Genomic DNA, 18,625 nt, shown 5'->3' with positions numbered 1-18,625 from the left:
ATATTGGAGGAGCCCATACCAAATTCTGCCAAGGTGCCACCACTTCAAGGGAAGATTTTGGTACAAAGATGATCAATCCAGAGGCCATAATAGAGGACCCCATACCAAATTCTGCCAAGGTGCCACCACTTCAAGGGAAGATTCTGGTACAAAGATGATCAAAACCAGTTTAGGAACTAACAAAGGTCCAATCTGGTCTCCTCATTGCCTCAACTCATTAAGCATAATTCTCAGGGTGTCCTTACTGCTGTCGGATGGACTTGGTAGATCTACCGATGACTTTTTTTGTTGGATGCGTAAAAACAAAAAATGTATATACTCCATATGTATATTATATTCATGTCTAAGGGAAAGTTAATTTCACGAGACCTCTTGAATTTTAGGAGTATCTCCTGTGTGGACCAGTACATAGGATAACATCATTTACCCCATATGAAAATCACAAAATCATAAAAAGGATTATTTTTTTAATCTAAAACTGGTGTAAACGATTCTTTTTACCATTGTTACTCCCCATCTGAGTTTATATAGTTTACTTCATACAATTTAGTGATTCTCGCAGACTTGATACTATTTGTCAATCAAGGTCAAATTGGTGGCCGAGTGGATGGAAAGATCTTCTTTTCTAGGACTCACCAAAATATTGAGCCCACTGATCCTTAAAGAGGAACAAGAAGCAGCTAATTGGGGGGGGATGTATTTACCAGTGGTTACAACGGGCTTCATTAGCTAGAAGTAGGCAATAGTGAAGGGGTGTTTGGGTCTACAGAAACTTTCACCTAACCATTTGTTAGACAATAATTTGTTGGTGGGGATCCCACTGCTAGGATCTTCTCATTGATCACCAGACCAGGAGGCCTATGTCCCACCACCCAGACCCCTATTGATCACCAGACCTGGAGGCCTATGTCCCACCACTCATATCCTTACTGATCACCAGAACGAGAAGTCTATATCCTACCACTCAGACCCCTGCTGATCACCAGACCAAGAAGCCTATGTCCCACCCACCACTCATACCCCTACTGATCACCAGACCAGGAAGCCTATGTCCCACCACTCAGACCCCTACTGATCAGCAGACCAGACTTGTGTCCAACCACTGGGACCCTCCCACAGATCAAACCCGTGTCCCACCACTCAGAGCCCTACTGATCACCAGACCAGGAAGCCTATGTCCCACCACTCAGACCTCTACTGCTCATCAGACCAGGAAGCCTATGTCCCACCACTCAGACCCCTACTGATCACCAGAACAGTAGACCTATATCCCACTGCCCTAATGAGATCTGTGTCCCACGATTGAGACTCTTGCACTGATCAGACCTATGTTCCACCATTTGAACCCCCCACTGATCACCAGACCAGGAGACTAGTGTCGTAATGGTGGGACACTCCCACTGATTAGACCTATGTTCTGCTGCTAAGAACCCTACTGATCATTAGAATAGGAAAGTTGTGCCTCACCCCTATGTCTCCCACTAATCACCAGACCAGGAAGTATAGGTCCAACCACTCAGACCCCCAATGTTCACTAGAACAAGACCTATGTCCCACTACTGAGACCAGTATCCTACGATTGAGACCCTCGCACTGATCAGACCAATGTTCCACCATTTGAACCCCACCGAAAAGGAGACTTGGATCCCAAAGCTAGGACAATCCCACTGATCAGACCTATGTCCTTCTGCTGAAACCCCTACTGATCACTAGAACAGGAAAGTTGTGTCCTACCCATAGGAATCCAACTGATCACCAGACCAGAAGGCCTATGTCCCACCACTCAGACCCCCACTCTTCACTACAATGAGACCTATGTCCCACTGCTGAGACCCTTGCACTGATAAGACCTGTGTCTGTGTCCCACCATTTGAACCCCCACTGATCACCAGACCTGGAGACGTGTGTCCCACCTCTGGTAATCCTCCATGATGGCCAAAACAGGAGCCTTACATCCCGTTCTTCCCTGGTTACTCTATGTCCACAAGACCACAGCAAGGAAGGGTTCTTCTAAGCCTATAGTACTGATCTTTGTCTATGTTGTAAACTTTAAATAGAGCAGCAGGACACATATACTACCAGCCACTCCAATCAACTCCTTCTGGTCAAGCGGTGGAGATCTCAGATCCACTACAATCAACTTCTTCTGGTCAAGCGGTGGAGATCTCAGAGATGGAACCTACATGATTTAACAAATCTCACCTACGCAGTAAAGAAGTGATAATTTATGCAGACTGAAACACCCCTTTAGGAGAAAAGAAAGTCTGGTCTCAATCCATGCCAAGCCCCAGAAGCCAAGGGCTGGAAAAAGAAATACAAGGGTTGCCCAAGCTGGCCCTCAGTACCAAACGTCAATGAGGCCTTGCTCTAGGTCTACGAACGTGGACAACCAGGTTGTCTTTTCCCCACCTATTCCTCTCTCTAGGCATTTCTATTGAGCTAGCATGCAAGTTTTTGGGTAAATCAGAGATCATGATGTCTATGGCCACCCACAGATTAGATGCCAATTATTCTATTGGATCGGTTCCCCTTTTTAGTACAAATATTGGATGGGTTCCCCTTTTTAGTACAAATACCCATATGATAGGTGACAAACTAGAACAGACATTGGAAAATTAAAAAAAATAAAGTCTCTAGATCCTATACATTTATTCCAAATGTCCGGTCAGCTGTAATTCTCTATAATGGAAGAACACCTCTTTGGTTTCATTAATAAAGTATCCGATCGCACCCCACCCCCCTCCTTAATTTTATTTTTCAGAGCCTGGGTTTTCATGTTCATAATTAGGGCAATAAAACTGGAAATGCAGAATTGTAATTTAATTCAGTGATTACAGAATCAGATCTATGATAATTTAGTCAATGGATTAGTGCAAGCTACAGAGATCATTTACTGGTTATTCAGGTTCCATTTAATGTTTTCTGGTACAAATGTCCTTTGGTTGATTTTTTTTTTTGTAATTTTTTAAGTGTTTTTTTTTCTTTTGTTTTAAAGTGTTATTATTTTTCACTACCAAAATTCAACATCTGGACTTCTGATAATGAAAAGTGTATCTAGATTGTATACACATAAGGCAAATGGCAAATATATTAAGCAATTGGGTAGCAGTTTCATAGAATGTGACTTTTTTTGTGTGGAAACGGCATTTAAAGCAGATTTGTCACCAGGTAAAGAGTGGACACTTTTTGTCTTATTTTTATTCTTGTTGCTCTCCTGAGTATTTTGGTTTTTTTCGCTTTTAAAATCCATCATTCGGTTTCGGAGATATAAGCCTTTTCATTTAGTGCTAATTTTCTAAAGGGGCGTGGCTCACGGGATCCTCAGGGGCGTGTCTTAAGCTGCTCTGAAATAAAAAGACCCATATCTCTGGAACCATACAGTGCTGGCCAAAAGTATTGGCACCCCTGCAATTCTGTCAGATAATACTCAGTTTCTTCTTGAAAATGATTGCAATCACAAATTCTTTGGTATTATTATCTTCATTTATTTTGCTTGCAATGAAAAAACACAAAAGAGAATGAAACAAAAATCAAATCATTGATCATTTCACACAAAACTCCAAAAATGGGCCAGACAAAAGTATTGGCACCCTTAGCCTAAGGCAGGCTTTGCACATTGCAACATCGCAAGCCGATGCTGCGACGTCGCACGCGATAGTCCCCGTCGCAGCAGCGATATCTTGTGATTCCTGGAGTAGCGAACATTATCGCTACAGCAGCTTCACATGCACTCACCTGTCCTGTGACCGTTGCTCTGGCCGGCGTCCCGCCTCCTTCCTAAGGGGGCGGGTCGTACAACGTCAGAGCGACGTCACACGGCAGACGGCCAATCAAAGCGGAGGGGCGGAGATGAGCAGGATGTAAACATCCCGCCCACCTTCTTCCTTCCGTATAGCCGCCGGCAGCAGGTAAGGAGATGTTCCTCGCTCCTGCGGCTTCATGCACAGCGATGTGTGCTACCGCAGGAACGAGGAACAACATCGTACCTGTCGCGGCAGCGTAATTTTGAAAAAGTCGGAGCCTGCACCGATGATACGATAACAATGCTTTTGCGCTCGATAATCCTATCATCTAGGATTTACACACTACGATGTCGAAAGTGACGCTGAATGTGCGTCACTTTCGATTTGACCCCCACCGACATCGCACGTGCGATGTTGCAATGTGCAAAGCCGCCCTAATACTTGGTTGCACAACATTTAGCCAAAATCACTGCGAACAACCGCTTCCGGTAACCATCAATGAGTTTCTTACAATGCTCTGCTGGAATTTTGGACCATTCTTCTTTGGCAAACTGCTCCAGGTCCCTGAGATTGGGGCCTTCTCCAAACTGCCATTGTGAGATCTCTCCACAGGTGTTCTATGGGGTTCAGGTCTGGACTCATTGCTGGCCACTTTAGTAGTCTCCAGTGCTTTCTCTCAAACCATTTTCTAGTGCTTTTTGAAGTGTGTTTTGGGTCATTGTCCTGCTGGAAGACCCATGACCTCTGAGGAAGACCCAGCTTTCTCACACTGGGCCCTACATTATGCTGCAAAATTTGTTGGTAGTCTTCAGACTTCATAATGCCATGCACACGTTCAAGCAGTCCAGTGCCAGAGGCAGCAAAGCAACCCCAAAACATCAGGGAACCTCCGCCATGTTTGACTGTTGGGACCGTGTTCTTTACTTTGAATGCCTCTTTTTTTTCCCTGTAAACTCTATGTTGATGGCTTTTCCCAAAAAGCTCTACTTTTGACTCATCTGACCAGAGAACATTCTTCCAAAACGTTTTAGGCTTTCTCATGTAAGATTTAGCAAACTCCAGCCTGGCTTTTTTATGTCTCGGGGTAAGAAGTGGGGTCTTCCAGGGTATCCTACCATACAGTCCCTTTTCATTCAGACGCCGACGGATAGTACGGGTGACACTGTTGTACCCTTGGACTGCAGGGCAGCTTGAACTTGTTTGGATGTTAGTCGAGGTTCTTTATCCACCATCCGCACAATCTTGCGTTGAAATCTCTCGTCAATTTTTCTTTTTTTTCCACGTCTAGGGAGGTTAGCCACAGTGCCATGGGCTTTACACTTCTTGATGACACTGCGCACCGTAGACACAGGAACTTTCAGGTCTTTGGAGATGGACTTGTAGCCTTGAGATTGCTCATGCTTCCTCACAATTTGGAGTCTCAGGTCCTCAGACAGTTCTTTGGTCTTCTTTCTTTTCTCCATGCTCAATGTGGTGCACACAAGGACACAGGACAGAGGTGGAGTCAACTTTACTCCATGTCACCTGCTGCAAGTGTGATTTATTATTGCCAGCACCTGTTAGGTGCCACAGGTAAGTTACAGGGGCTGTTATTACACAAATTACAGAAGCATCACAGGATTTTTCAAACAGTGACAATACTTTTGTCCACCCCCTTTTTTATGTTTGGTGTGGAATTATATCCAATTTGGCTTTATGACAATTTTTTTTTTTTCCATTGAAGACAAATTAAATGAAGATAATAATACCAAAGAATTTGTGATTGCAATCATTTTCAGGAAGAAACTGAGCATTCTCTGACAGAATTGCAGGGGTGCCAATACTTTTGGCTAGCACTGTATAGCAGATTTTGAAATAGAAAAAAACAAAATTCTCAGGGAAGTACCAACTAAAACAAAAATAACCTGACCACTTTCTTCTATAAAATGTAACCTTAAAATTGTAGATTTTGATTATCAGGGAGGGAAAAAGCCAAACATATTAAAGAGCATCTGTCACTAAATCAGGTTTTAAGAATGATAATATAAAAAATATCCTGTACTTTGGGAAGAAGTTTTTTTAAAAGGTGCTTTGTCATTTGTTCCCCCTTTTTTTATATCCATATGACCCACTATGATATATAGATATAAAGTGGAGTAGTCTTCACAATAAGATGTCCTATTTAAAGGGAAACCTATTTAAAGGTTCATGGTGCCTGACACATGGGCAACATTTCAGAGGAAACAGGTTTTTGGGAGAAGTGGAGGCAAGTAATGGCGATAGACCTCTCCCGGTTCTCCCTGCCCAGCCCGGTTTACCCAGACAGGGGCCGTCCTTTGACTCTTCTTGCGTTCCTGACTAAAAAGGTTTTCTATAAAATGCTGCATAGTAAGGGGTTTGTTCACACTGCATCTTTTACCGCTGTTTTTTGCACAGAAAACCGCAAAAAAAATAAAAAAAATGAATGAAAATGCTCATTTTTTACACAAAAAATACTTGCTGTTTGTATGTTTTCAGGCTTTCAAGAAGTTGTAAAGTAATAGGTCTATTCTCCAGACATTTTTCCACTAAGAAGACACTATGAAAGCGGAAAAAGGGCCATTTTTATGTCTAGTTTTTTTTTTCAGTGTTTCCACGCTAATTTTGACGTTTTTCTTTTTTACAATAAAGAATTGCTCATTGGGTAATTATGCAGAACAGTCTAAAGACACGCCCCTGAGGATACTGAGACACACCCCCAAGGAACAGATTATAAAAATAAAAGTCTATATCTCTGAAACGGTATGGAGGATTTTAAAGAAACAAAAAATGGAATACTCAGGGGAGCAACGGGAATAAAATAGGAGCCACAACTGTCAACTATTGACAGGTCCTCTATCTGGACATCCTTTCTGTTGACCACGGGTGGACATGACTGTGATTTGACGCTTATACCCGATTGTAATGTAAGCTAACATGGACTCATTCGTTACCTGCTGACAGATGCTCTTTACGTTACCTTGGGGACGTTACACAACTACTTACTACATCGATACAGTGAGGAGTTAGGCTTGTCTGCAAGAAACAACTATGTCTAGATTCACTTCATCTCTTTCTCATAGCCAATTTAAAGGGCAAAACGTACTTGATAAAACTGATGAGAAGAGCAAAATATGTGTCCTGTCGACTGACGACCTGAAATGACGGGCAATCTGGGCTACACAATAAGTTAATTAGAAAGAACGAGGTCCGTTCTTACAAAAAAAAAAAAAAAATAAAAAAATGGGGAAAACAAAAACCTGCCTGAACTTCCAGAAGTATTACCGTGTGGGTATGAAAGGGACCTGTGTGACATATTAAGGCATTTGAACCAAACGAGGTCCAATCATGCACTAACACATCCCTACACAACCTTACAACCATGGTTCTGGACCTGATGTACTGGCTTATGCTTCCCCAATATATATATATAATATATATACTTTATTATATTTATATATATATTTATATGTTATAATTTTTGTCTCATTTTCTTTTTTTTTTCTTTTTTCTTTTTATTTACTGCTCATCGCTAACGAAGTGCTGTGCTTTCAACTGCAGAGTACTGTAACCAGTGTCTATTCCTGAATCCGGAGCCGAAGGGCGACTACAAGAAGTTCCCAGCTCTCCTCTCTTCTCGGGGATTGCGGCGGCGGCTGGGAAGATGTCTGAAGCAGTCTTAGGCTGCAAAGGTTTTGAATTCGGACACCGACTTTTTAGGGTTGATGTCTCCCTCTCAGAAGCTTTTACTACTGCGGGTTCTTCAGGATGCGGCCGTGTCTGAAATCGTACACGTGCCGGCACAAGAATACTAGTTCTGGGTCGGTGCTGTCTGCAACCCTGCGATGTATGGGGGTGCAATATTCTTCTGAGGGAGGGATGATCAAGGCTTTCCTGTTTGGACAGCCCTCCTTCCGACGCTTCACCAAGGCACAAAATCTGCAATAAAGAAGTCACATACTGTAACATATCATCTATAGGAAATATACTGTATATTCATATGTTTTATTTTTCTCAATATATACAGTTATGCTCAAAAGTTTACACACCCCGGTTGATTTTTGCTTTTTTGGGACACACAATAAGATCTGCTGTGTATATACACATCTCTTACATAAATAGAAGCACACAGCTCTGCTACATACACACACAGCTCTGCCGTGTATATACTCAACTCTTACATAAATAGAAGCACACAGCTCTGCTACATACACACACACAAGCTCTGCCGTGTATTTACACAACTCTTACATAAATAGAAGCACACAGCTCTGCTACATACACACACACAAGCTCTGCCGTGTATTTACACATCTCTTACATAAATAGAAGCACACAGCTCTGCTACATACACACATAGAAGCTCTGCCGTGTATATACACAACTCTTTCATAAATAGAAGCACACAGCTCTGCTACATACACACATAGAAGCTCTGCCGTGTATATACACAACTCTTTCATAAATAGAAGCACACAGCTCTGATACATACACACATAGAAGCTCTGCCGTGTATATACACAACTCTTTCATAAATAGAAGCACACAGCTCTGATACATACACACATAGAAGCTCTGCCGTGTATATACACAACTCTTTCATAAATAGAAGCACACAGCTCTGCTACATACACACATAGAAGCTCTGCCGTGTATATACACAACTCTTTCATAAATAGAAGCACACAGCTCTGCTACATACACACATAGAAGCTCTGCCGTGTATATACACAACTCTTTCATAAATAGAAGCACACAGCTCTGATACATACACACATAGAAGCTCTGCCATGTATATACACATCTCTTACATAAATAGAAGCACACAGCTCTGCTACATACACACACAACCTTGCTATAGGCACACTTACAAAGCTCTGCACCATTCACACACAGTTTTGCTACATAAACAGCTCTGCTGCACACACAACCCTGCTATATGCACACACACAAAGCTCTGCTACATACATACACATTTTTGTTAAATACACACATAGCTTTGCTACATACTTACACACAACAAAGATGGGCTGCAGTTGTACAATGCCCAGGTCAAAAACTAATACTCTAGCAGGATAGAGCTAAACCCCCACTAAGTGGAGGCATCACAGGTGCAGGAGGAGCAAATCACACACACACCTCCATGGAATGGAGGGGGCGATTGCTGGATGATTTAACTGCACACTGATGGCTTGCATAGAGCTGTTTTATGACTATAACACCAACTAAAACCTCATATTTTTTTGTACAGGATACAGCCAGGCCCCTTTCTGTTAGGCCTTGCATATTAGAGTCCTGTATGGTGCACAGATGGAGTACGGCTTGGCAGCCTGCCTGATCTAATAGTATGGGTGTCACCTAATAGGCTGCGGGCTTGTGACTGTGCCATCTGCATGTGTGAACCGCGCTCTATGTAAGCCACTAGTGTGCAGTTTTACCATCCAGAAATCGCCCCCTCCATTCCATGGAGGTGTGTGTGTGATTTGCTCCTCCTGCACCTGTGATGCCTCCACTTAGTGGGGGTTTAGCTATATCCTGGTAGAGTATTACTTTTTGGCCTGGGCGATGTACACACTGCAGGCCATCTTTGCTGTAATGAATACTTAATTTTTGGAGGATATTCAGTCCTCTTTTTGTTGCTATTTTTATACTTAAACACAACTTTCCTACATACATACACACAATTCTGTGTTTGCATACGCACATACACAGCTCTGCTACATCAACACACACTGCAGTCAAATTAACATACACACACACACACTGTATACACTAGCACATTTTGAAGTTCCCTGCCAGGCATGTGATTGATTACATGATCTAAAAGGTACTTCAACTACTCAGGACATGCAGCATCTGTGCAGGTTCTGGTATCCTCCTCTCCTGCCCCGATCAGGGTGATCAGTATCGGGCAGGAAGATAGAAAACAAACTGCTCTGCTGCATCGCTGTCTCCGAGATCGGGAAGGACGCTCTTCGATCATAGGAAGCTGCATCCCTTCGGACAATAAGATACGCACTGTTTTCAGTAAGATTTTTTGATATGTGTATATGTCTGTCTGTGTGTATATATATATACACACACTAGCTGTAGTACCCGGCATTGCCCGGGATAGTAACTGTCTCTCTGTCTCTCTCCCAGTCTGTGTGTCGCTGTCTGTCTCTTTCCTTGTCTGTCTGTGTCTATCTTTGTATCAGTCTATCTGTCTCTATCTCTGTGTCTGTCTGCCTGTCTCTTTCCCCGTCTGCCTTTCTCTTTCCCCGTCTGCCTGCCTCTGTTTCTTTATTTGTCTATCTATTTCTTACCCCATCTGTCTCTTTCCCAGGTCTGTCTCCCCATCTCTTTTCCTGTCTTTTTCCCTGTCTGTCTTTGTCCATCTCTTTGTCTGTCTCTTTCCCTGTCTGTCTCTCTGTCTCTATCATGGTCTATCTCTTTCCCTATCTGTCTCTGTCTGTCTCTCTCTATCCGTCTCCCCACGGACATCTTATTACCTTACACAGAAGCTTCTTATACTAGCAATGTCCTTTGTTCCTATAGCAACCAATCATAGCTCTTATTAATAGCCTGTAGTTCCAGGCTCCATTCACTTTAATGGAGGCATGTTTTTTTGGAGAGTAACTGTATAGCGCGGGGTTAAATTTTCCTGTGAAAACAAAGTCTGCGACGACGTTCCCTGGGTCACATGAGGCGTCTGTGCATTTCGTGATTGTAAATGTGATGGTGCGGATTCCTTTAGCGGACACACACACATACACTCAGCTTTATATATTTATATATACAGTCCTATGACAAAGTTTGGGCACCCCTATTAATGTTAACCTTTTTTCTTTATAACAATTTGGGTTTTTGCTATTTCAGTGTCATATATCTAATAACTGATGGACTGAGTAATATTTCTGGATTGAAATGAGGTTTATTGTACTAACAGAAAATGTGCAATCTGCATTTAAACAAAATTTGACCGGTGCAAAAGTATGGGCACCTCAACATATAAGTGACATTAATATTTTGTAGATCCTCCTTTTGCAAAAATCACAGCCTCTAGTCACTTCCTGTAGCTTTTAATGAGTTCCTGGATCCTGGATGAAGGTAGATTTGACCATTCCTGTTTACAAACAATTCCAGTTCAGTTAAGTTTGATGGTCGCCGAGCATGGACAGCCGCTTCACATCATCCCACAGATGTTCAATGCTATTCAGGTCTGGGGACTGGGATGGCCATTCCAGAACATTGTAATTGTTCCTCTGCATGAATGCCTGAGTAGATTTGGGGCAGTGTTTTGGATCATTGTATTGCTGAAATATCCATCCCCTGCGCAACTTCAATTTCGTCACTGATTTTTGCATATTATTGTCAAGAATCTGCTGATACTGAGTTGAATCCATGCGACCCTCAACTTTAACAAGATTCCCAGTGCCGGCATTGGCCACACAGCCCCAAAGCATGATGGAACCTCCACCAAATTTTACTGTGGGTAGCAAGTGCTTTTCTTGCAATGCCGTGTTTTTTTACCTCCATGCATAACGCCTTTTTGTATGATCCAACAACTCAATCTTTGTTTCATCAGTCCACAGGACCTTCTTCCAAAATGTAACTGGCTTGTCCAAATGTGCTTTTGCATACCTCAGGCGACTCTGTTTGTGGCGTGCTTGCAAAAACGGCTTCTTTCGCATCATTCTCTCATATAGCTCCTCCTTGTGCAACGTGCGCTGTATTGTTGACCGATGCACAGTGACACCATCTGCAGCAAGATGATGCTGCAGGTCTTTGGAGGTGGTCTGTGGATTGTCCTTGACTGTTCTCACCATTCTTCTTCTCTGCCTTTCTGATATTTTTCTTGGCCTGCCACTTCTGCGCGTAACAAGAACTGTACCTGTGTTCTTCCATTTCCTTACTATGTTCCTCACAGTGGAATCTGACAGTTTAAATCTCTGAGACAACTTTCTGTACCTTCCCCTGAACAACTAAGTTGAATAATCTTTGTTTTCAGATCATTTGAGAGTTGTTTTGAGGAGCCCATGATGCCACTCTTCATAGGAGATTCAAATAGGAGAACAACTTGCAAGTGGCCACCTTAAATACCTTTTCTCATGATTGGATACACCTACCTATGAAGTTCAAAGCTCAATGAGGTTACAAAACCAATTTAGCGCTTTAGTAAGTCAGTAAAAAGTAGTTAGGAGGGTTCAAATCAAGGAATTGATAAGGGTGCCCATACTTTTGCACCGGTCAAATTTTGTTTAAATGCGGATTGCACATTTTCTGTTAGTATAATAAACCTCATTTCAATCCAGAAATATTACTCAGTCCATCAGTTATTAGATATATGAAACTGAAATAGCAAAACCCCAAATTGTTATAAAGAAAAAAGGTTTCATATGACTGTATATATAGATATAGAGAGAGATATTCCTATATCTATATATTCCTATCTCATGATCACACTAACCAGTTAATTCGTCCTTGCATATTACATAACTACTGTTAACGTTATAGCTCCATTTAGTTCCCAATTAATCAACACTTTTACTAAGAAAAAAAATCAATTTCTGGCTTTTCAGTTTTGCTTTCATATGATATATAATACACAAGTGAGTCAGAAAGCCGAGCGGTCACGCAAGAAGAAGTGTGCGGTGCAAGCCTGCCCCCTACCTGCAGTATTCTGCAAATGTCAGGACGTAGCACTTTTCCTCGATGCACGCAATACTGTTCTCATCTTGATGACGGGATGCAAAGATCTCATTCTGAAAAGAGTAAAAAAACAAAACATTTCCTTGAAGAGTCAATAGTAATTAGTCACTAAGCCTTTTAGGAGAAAGAATTCAGGTTCCCCACAACTTACAGCTGATGGCCGGAGCGAGCGGGACAGCCGGTCATCTTACTTTAATTGTATTTTATTTAATAAAAAAATAATATAGTTAAAGAAGATCCGTCAAAAGGTCATAAGTGACCAATTGTTGCTCTTCTTTTATTCGCGCCACACCTCCCCCCCCACGAGTATTCTTTATTTTATTTGTTTATACAGTTCCAGAGATATGAGCCTTATCTAGTGTTCATTTTTATGACTGCAAGGTTCCTCAGGGGCGTGTCTTTGGGCTACTCTTTTGCCACGCCCCCTAGGTACAGACCATAAGGATTAGCACAAAGTAAAATGTGCCTATATTTCTGGAACTGTATGGTGAATAAAAAAAAAAAAACTACAGTAACCGAAACTGGATATTTAGAAGAGTAGAAATAAAATAGTGACCACTTTTGAACTGATGACAGGTTCTCTTTAAAGAGATGCAACCTGACATCTACATTATTTTCATATATTTATATACATAAGAGCTGCCGCTGACCTGGTGCATACTGGGATTTCGTCCTCCCTGAGTGTGCTCTGGCCGGTAGTACCAGAAGAGACTCATCATCAGCTCACCTTGCAGACAAAAAGGGGATATATACATGATATTGCGCCGGTGACATAAGTAAATCATCTACAGCTATACATAATATATAGATATTAAAGTGTAACCATTATTTTATTTAGTTTTTCATAAATAAATTTTACACATGAAATTATAATTTTTTATTCTTTCTTTCTCCTCCTGGACTAATCTTTGTCTTCGAGTATGCAGATTTTCTCATTAGTGACTGTTGGTGCTCATAACATTCTATGGATCTGGATTTAGCTCCTCCATAGAACGTTATGAGCACCAACTGTCATCTATCTCAGTAATGGTAAAGTCTGTATTCACTAAAGACCAGGAGAAGAAAAAAGTTGATTTTTTTGGATAAGATATATTCCAAAGTTTCTTATTTATCATATAATCTATTAAAAAAAAATAATAGTATGGTTATGTTTTAAGAGACAAAGAAAAAAAAAGGTCTTAGGTACCAGTTTTGGGCTCTTCCCAGAGAGCAGATATTTTGGCCACGTACGGCATGGATTTTTTCCTGGGACCAGATTTCAGAAGGACAGTATCTCGGACTCGGATGATTTCTCCGTTCCTTTCCACGGCTTGGTAACTCCTTCGGAGAGCAGGCTCGGGTTCATTCTACGGGGGAGGGGGGGGAAGCATTGAATTTGTAAAAATGTCAGTAGGAAAGTCCCGGAATGAATATACGCTATCGGAGTAAAAAGATGCCGAGTGTGTGGTGCAGGCTCAGCTCCTGAGCCCCCTCCATACATTAGGACCAGAAATAGGCAGTAGAGATTTATGGTTCAATCTTAAAAAAACATGGCTGGACCTAAAAAGGCAGAAGGGTTCAATCCCTACTTATTAGAAGGTTTCATTAACAATTATCGGATCCTAAAGAGAGCCATGACATTATATTATGACTATGGATGAGCGAATGTATGGTATCTGAAGGATAACAGGCTATTCGCACCATTCGGTATCCGAAGACTAAAAGTACATCCGCTACGATACTTTCAGTTTCATTGCTGACTTCCTGGAGCCTTTTTTCCAGCCTCCAGGTCCGGCCTAATCCACGAGGTCGAGAGAGAGAGGTCGAGAGAAAGGTCGAGAGAGAGAGGGCGGGAGGGAGGTCGAGAGAAAGGTCGAGAGAGAGAGAGAGGTCGGGAGGGAGGTCGAGAGAGAGGTCAGGAGGGAGGTAGAGAGAGAGTGAGGTCGGGAGGGAGGTCGAGAGAAAGGTCGAGAGAGAGAGGTCGGAAGGGAGGTCGAGAGAGAGTGAGAGGTCGGGAGGGAGGTCAAGAAAAAGGTCGAGAGAGGGAGGGAGGTCAAGAAAAAGGTCGAGAGAGGGAGGGAGGTCGAGAGAAAGGTCGAGAGTGAGTGAGGTCGGGAGGGAGGTCGAAAGAAAGGTCGAGAGAGAGAGGTCGAGAGAGAGAGGTCGATGGAGGGAGGTCAAGAGAGAGGTAGAGAGGTTGGGAGGGAGGTCGAGAGAGGGATGTCGAGAGAAAGAAAGGTCGACAGAGAGAGGTCGAGAGAAAGGTCGGGAGGGAGGTCGAGAGAAAGGTCGGGAGGGAGGTCGAGAGAAAGGTCGAGAGAGAGTGAGGTCGGGAGGGAGGTCGAGAGAAAGTGAGGTCGGGAGGGAGGTCGAGAGAGAGAGGTCGGGAGGGAGGTCGAGGGAAAGGTCGAGAGAGAGTGAGAGGTAGGGAGGGAGGTCAAGAGAAAGGAGAGAGAGGTCGGGAGGGAGGTCGAGAGAAAGGTCGAGAGTGAGTGAGGTCGGGAGGGAGGTCGAGAGAGAGTGAGGTCGGGAGGGAGGTAGAGAAAGGTCGAGAGAGAGTGAGGTCGGGAGGGAGGTTGAGAGAGAGTGAGGTCGGGAGGGAGGTCAAGAGAAAGGTCGAGAGAGAGAGAGAGAGGTCGGGAGGGAGGTCAAGAGAAAGGTCGAGAGAGAGTGAGGTCGGGAGGGAGGTCGAGAGAAAGGTCGAGAGAGAGAGTGAGGTCGGGAGGGAGGTCGAGAAAGGTCGAGAGAGAGTGAGGTCGGGAGGGAGGTTGAGAGAGAGTGAGGTCGGGAGGGAGGTCAAGAGAAAGGTCAAGAGAGAGGTCGGGAGGGAGGTCAAGAGAAAGGTTGAGAGAGAGAGAGGTCGAGAGGGAGGTCAAGAGAAAGGTCGAGAGAGAGAGGTCGGGAGGGAGGTCGAGAGAAAGGTCGAGAGAGAGAGGTCGATGGAGGGAGGTCGAGAGAAAGGTAAAGAGAGATGTAGGGAGGTTGGGAGGGAGGTCGAGAGAGGGATGTCGAGAGAGAGAAAGGTCGAGAGAGAGGTCGACAGAGAGAGGTCGAGAGAGAGGGAGAGGTTGAGAGAGAGGGATGTCGAGAGAGAGGAATGTCGACAGAGAGAGGTCGAGAGAAAAGTCGAGGGAGAGGTTGAGAGAGAGAGAGACTGTGTTCGTACTGTTTCTGCCTTTTCCTCAGTCACCACAGGTCACCGGTGTGTCCAACGTGAAATTATTCGAGTTTCCCATAGACGTACATTGGGCATTGAATATTCGCGAATAGTCGAATAGGGGTAACGTATTCGTCGGCTATTCATCGAAGCAAATATTAGGGTATTCGATCATCCCTAATTATGACCGAACATCTATGTAAAAAGATGGAGGTCGGGTACGTACCACAACATAGACTGCCTTCTCGCACGCCGTTCCCAGAGGCATCCAGCCATTTGTGGCTCTTCTTCTGCTTATCCTCTGCTGCTTGGGGTGACTGTGGCCTTTGCTCGTCTTGCCGTCTGCCGCGTGGACGCACCCCGACGTGTTCCGGACTCCCGATTTGGAGCCACTGGGGGGTTTGGAGCCCTGCGGGCATTCCCGTGCAGTTTTCAGCATGGCCATTGTCTGAGGTTCTGAGTTGGGTGTCTGTAGGTAGGGGACAGGCTCGGCAGCGGGTGGGACACTTGGGACTGGCCATCCTGAGAGTGGGTGAGCAGGAGACACAGGGTGACCTGCTGTGGGGATTGTTAAACTCAGCTGGTCCCGGGATTTGTATACATCTAAGAAAAAAGAAAAAAACATGTAATGAGATGACTAAAAATAAGGGGTCTAGGCATGCAAAGCGGAATCCCACCACCCTCCGGGGACCTTCTCACGCGGGATCCCAACACCCTCCGAGGACCTTCTCACACGGGATCCCACCACCCTCTGAGGACCTTCTCACACGGGATCCCACCACCCTCTGAGGACCTTCTCACACGGGATCCCACCACCCTCTGAGGACCTTCTCATGCGGGATCCCACCACCCTCCGAGGACCTTCTCACACGGGATCCCACCACCCTCTGAGGACCTTCTCACACGGGATCCCACCACCCTCTGAGGACCTTCTCACGCGGGATCCCACCACCCTCCAAGGACCTTCTCTCGCGGGATCCCACCACCCTCCAAGGACCTTCTCACGCGAGATCTCACTCTTTCATGAAATCTGTGCTTCCATGTACTTTACTAAGAGGATTTGGTAGCATTTTAGAAGCCTCAAGTCATCTTTGCTTACCAGATTCCTCAGGTTAGATTTCCCTGGCAAATGCAGCTGGATGCCATGGCAGCCAGAAGCCAGAATCTGCTACATCCTAAAAATGTCCGCCTCTGGGAATAGCAATACTCTTAACTCTATAATAAAAATTGTATCGGTATCCTGAATGGGCGTTTACAGTGTTATGTAAAAGTTTGGGCACCCCTGGTCATTATTGGGACCAGTTACACAAGTTGAAGATGAAGGGATCTTCTAAAAGGCATAAAGTTGAAGATGACACATTTCCTTTGTATTTTAGGAAAAAAAAAGTGTTTTCACCTTTTACATTCTTAAACTAGCAAAAAGGAAAATGGGGTGATACAAACGTTTGGGCACCCTGCATTGTTAGTATATAGTAGCACCCTCTTTGGCAAGTATCACACCTTGTAAATACTTTTTGTAGCAGCCAAGAGTCTTTAAATTCCTATTTGAAGGATTTTCATTCTTCCTTGGAAAAGTCTTCCAGTTCTGTGGGATTCCTGGCTCGTCTTGCATGCACTGCTCTATCTTGGAAACATCTTCCAGTTCTGTGAGATTCCCAGCTCGTCTTGCATGCTCTGCTCTTCCTTGGAGACATCTTCCAGTTCTGTGAGATTCATAGCTCGTCTTGCATGCACTGATCTTCCTTGGAGACACCTTCCAGTTCTGTGAGATTCCTGGCTCGTCTTGCATGCACTGCTCTTCCTTGGAAACGTCTTCCAGTTCTGTTAGGTTCCTGGCTCGTCTTGCATGCACTGCTCTATCTTGGAAACGTCTTCCAGTTCTGTGAGATTTCTGGCTCGTTTTGCATGCACTGCTTTTCTTTGGAAACATCTTCCAGTTCTGTGAGATTCCCAGCTCATCTTGCATGCACGGATCTTCCTTGGAGACGTCTTTCAGTCCTGTGAGATTCCTGGCTCGTCTTGCATGCTTTGCTCTTCCTTGGAAATGTCTTCCAGTTCTGTGAGATTCCTGGCTCGTCTTGCATGCTCTGCTCTATTGAGGTCTAGCCACAAATTTTCAATGTTGTTCAAATCAGGGGACTATGAGGGCCATTGTAAAACCTTCAGTTTGCACCTTTTGAGGTTGTCTATTGTTGATTTAGGCTAATTATCCATTTGCAGAAGCCATCCTGTTTTCTCCTCTTTTCAGCTTCAGTTTTTTTTACAGACGGTGTTATGTTTGTTGAAATTTCATTGAATCCAATCTTCCCTCTACCTGTAAAATGTTCCCCGTGCCAGTGGCTGCCACACAACCCCAAAGCATGAGATGATCCGCCTCCATGCTTAATGGTTGTCGAGATATTCTTTTCCTGAAATTCCGTGCCCTTATTCTCCACACATACCTCTGATCTTTGTGACCAAAGAGTTCTACATTAACCTGATTGCTCCACAGGTTTTGTTTCCAAAATGCTTCAGTCTTGTTTAGATGTTCCTTTGTATACTTGTGATGCTGAATTTTATGGTGAGGAAACAGGAGAAGTTTTCTTCCTTTCCAAACGATGATGGTGAACAGGCTAATTAAGGTTTGAAACTTTGGTCAAAGTTATCTGAACACACAAATTTCCAAGGGTGCCCAAACTTTTGCATTGGCCCGTTTTAATTTTTTATAAATTTTAAAACCTAAACGTAGAACTTTTTTTGTTTGCCTTTTTACCTAACATACATAGGAAATGTCATCTTTAACTTTGAATTTAGATAACATTTCATCTTCAATTTGCTTAACTGTTCACAATACGTCATTTTAACCAGGAGTGCCCAAACTTTCACATGCCACTGTACACTCTGCTGCCTTGTCAAACCTCCTTACTGACTGTATTTCTAATATGTCACTCATGCGACATCATCACAGGTCCTGTAAGCACAGCGACAATTCCTGTTGTGTACATTGCACACTCCGGGGGAGAGCTGTATACTCTTGGGGGGAGAGCTGTATACCAGGGAGGTGAGCTGTATACCCTTG

At 43.7% G+C, this 18,625-nt stretch overlaps 1 protein-coding gene across 2 annotated transcripts in view; it reads right to left on the bottom strand.

The window, feature by feature from the left end:
• Positions 1-3,481: 3,481 nt before the first annotated feature.
• The window catches only part of BAHD1 (bromo adjacent homology domain containing 1), a 129,166-nt gene continuing 114,022 nt past the window's right edge, over positions 3,482-18,625 (bottom strand). For both annotated transcript variants that reach the window (XM_075331237.1, XM_075331236.1), the window contains exons 3-7: positions 15,794-16,170; positions 13,618-13,777; positions 13,082-13,158; positions 12,393-12,484; positions 3,482-7,679 (exon numbers count right to left, since the gene is read on the bottom strand). In XM_075331237.1, coding sequence (XP_075187352.1) covers positions 7,490-7,679; positions 12,393-12,484; positions 13,082-13,158; positions 13,618-13,777; positions 15,794-16,170 — 896 coding nt within the window. In that variant the 3' untranslated portion in view covers positions 3,482-7,489. The remainder of the gene's footprint in view (positions 7,680-12,392; positions 12,485-13,081; positions 13,159-13,617; positions 13,778-15,793; positions 16,171-18,625) is intronic.

The sequence above is a fragment of the Anomaloglossus baeobatrachus genome, chromosome 12 (assembly GCF_048569485.1).
Source record: "Anomaloglossus baeobatrachus isolate aAnoBae1 chromosome 12, aAnoBae1.hap1, whole genome shotgun sequence".
Lineage (NCBI taxonomy): Eukaryota > Metazoa > Chordata > Amphibia > Anura > Aromobatidae > Anomaloglossus > Anomaloglossus baeobatrachus.
This window is presented reverse-complemented; position numbering and strand designations above follow the sequence as displayed.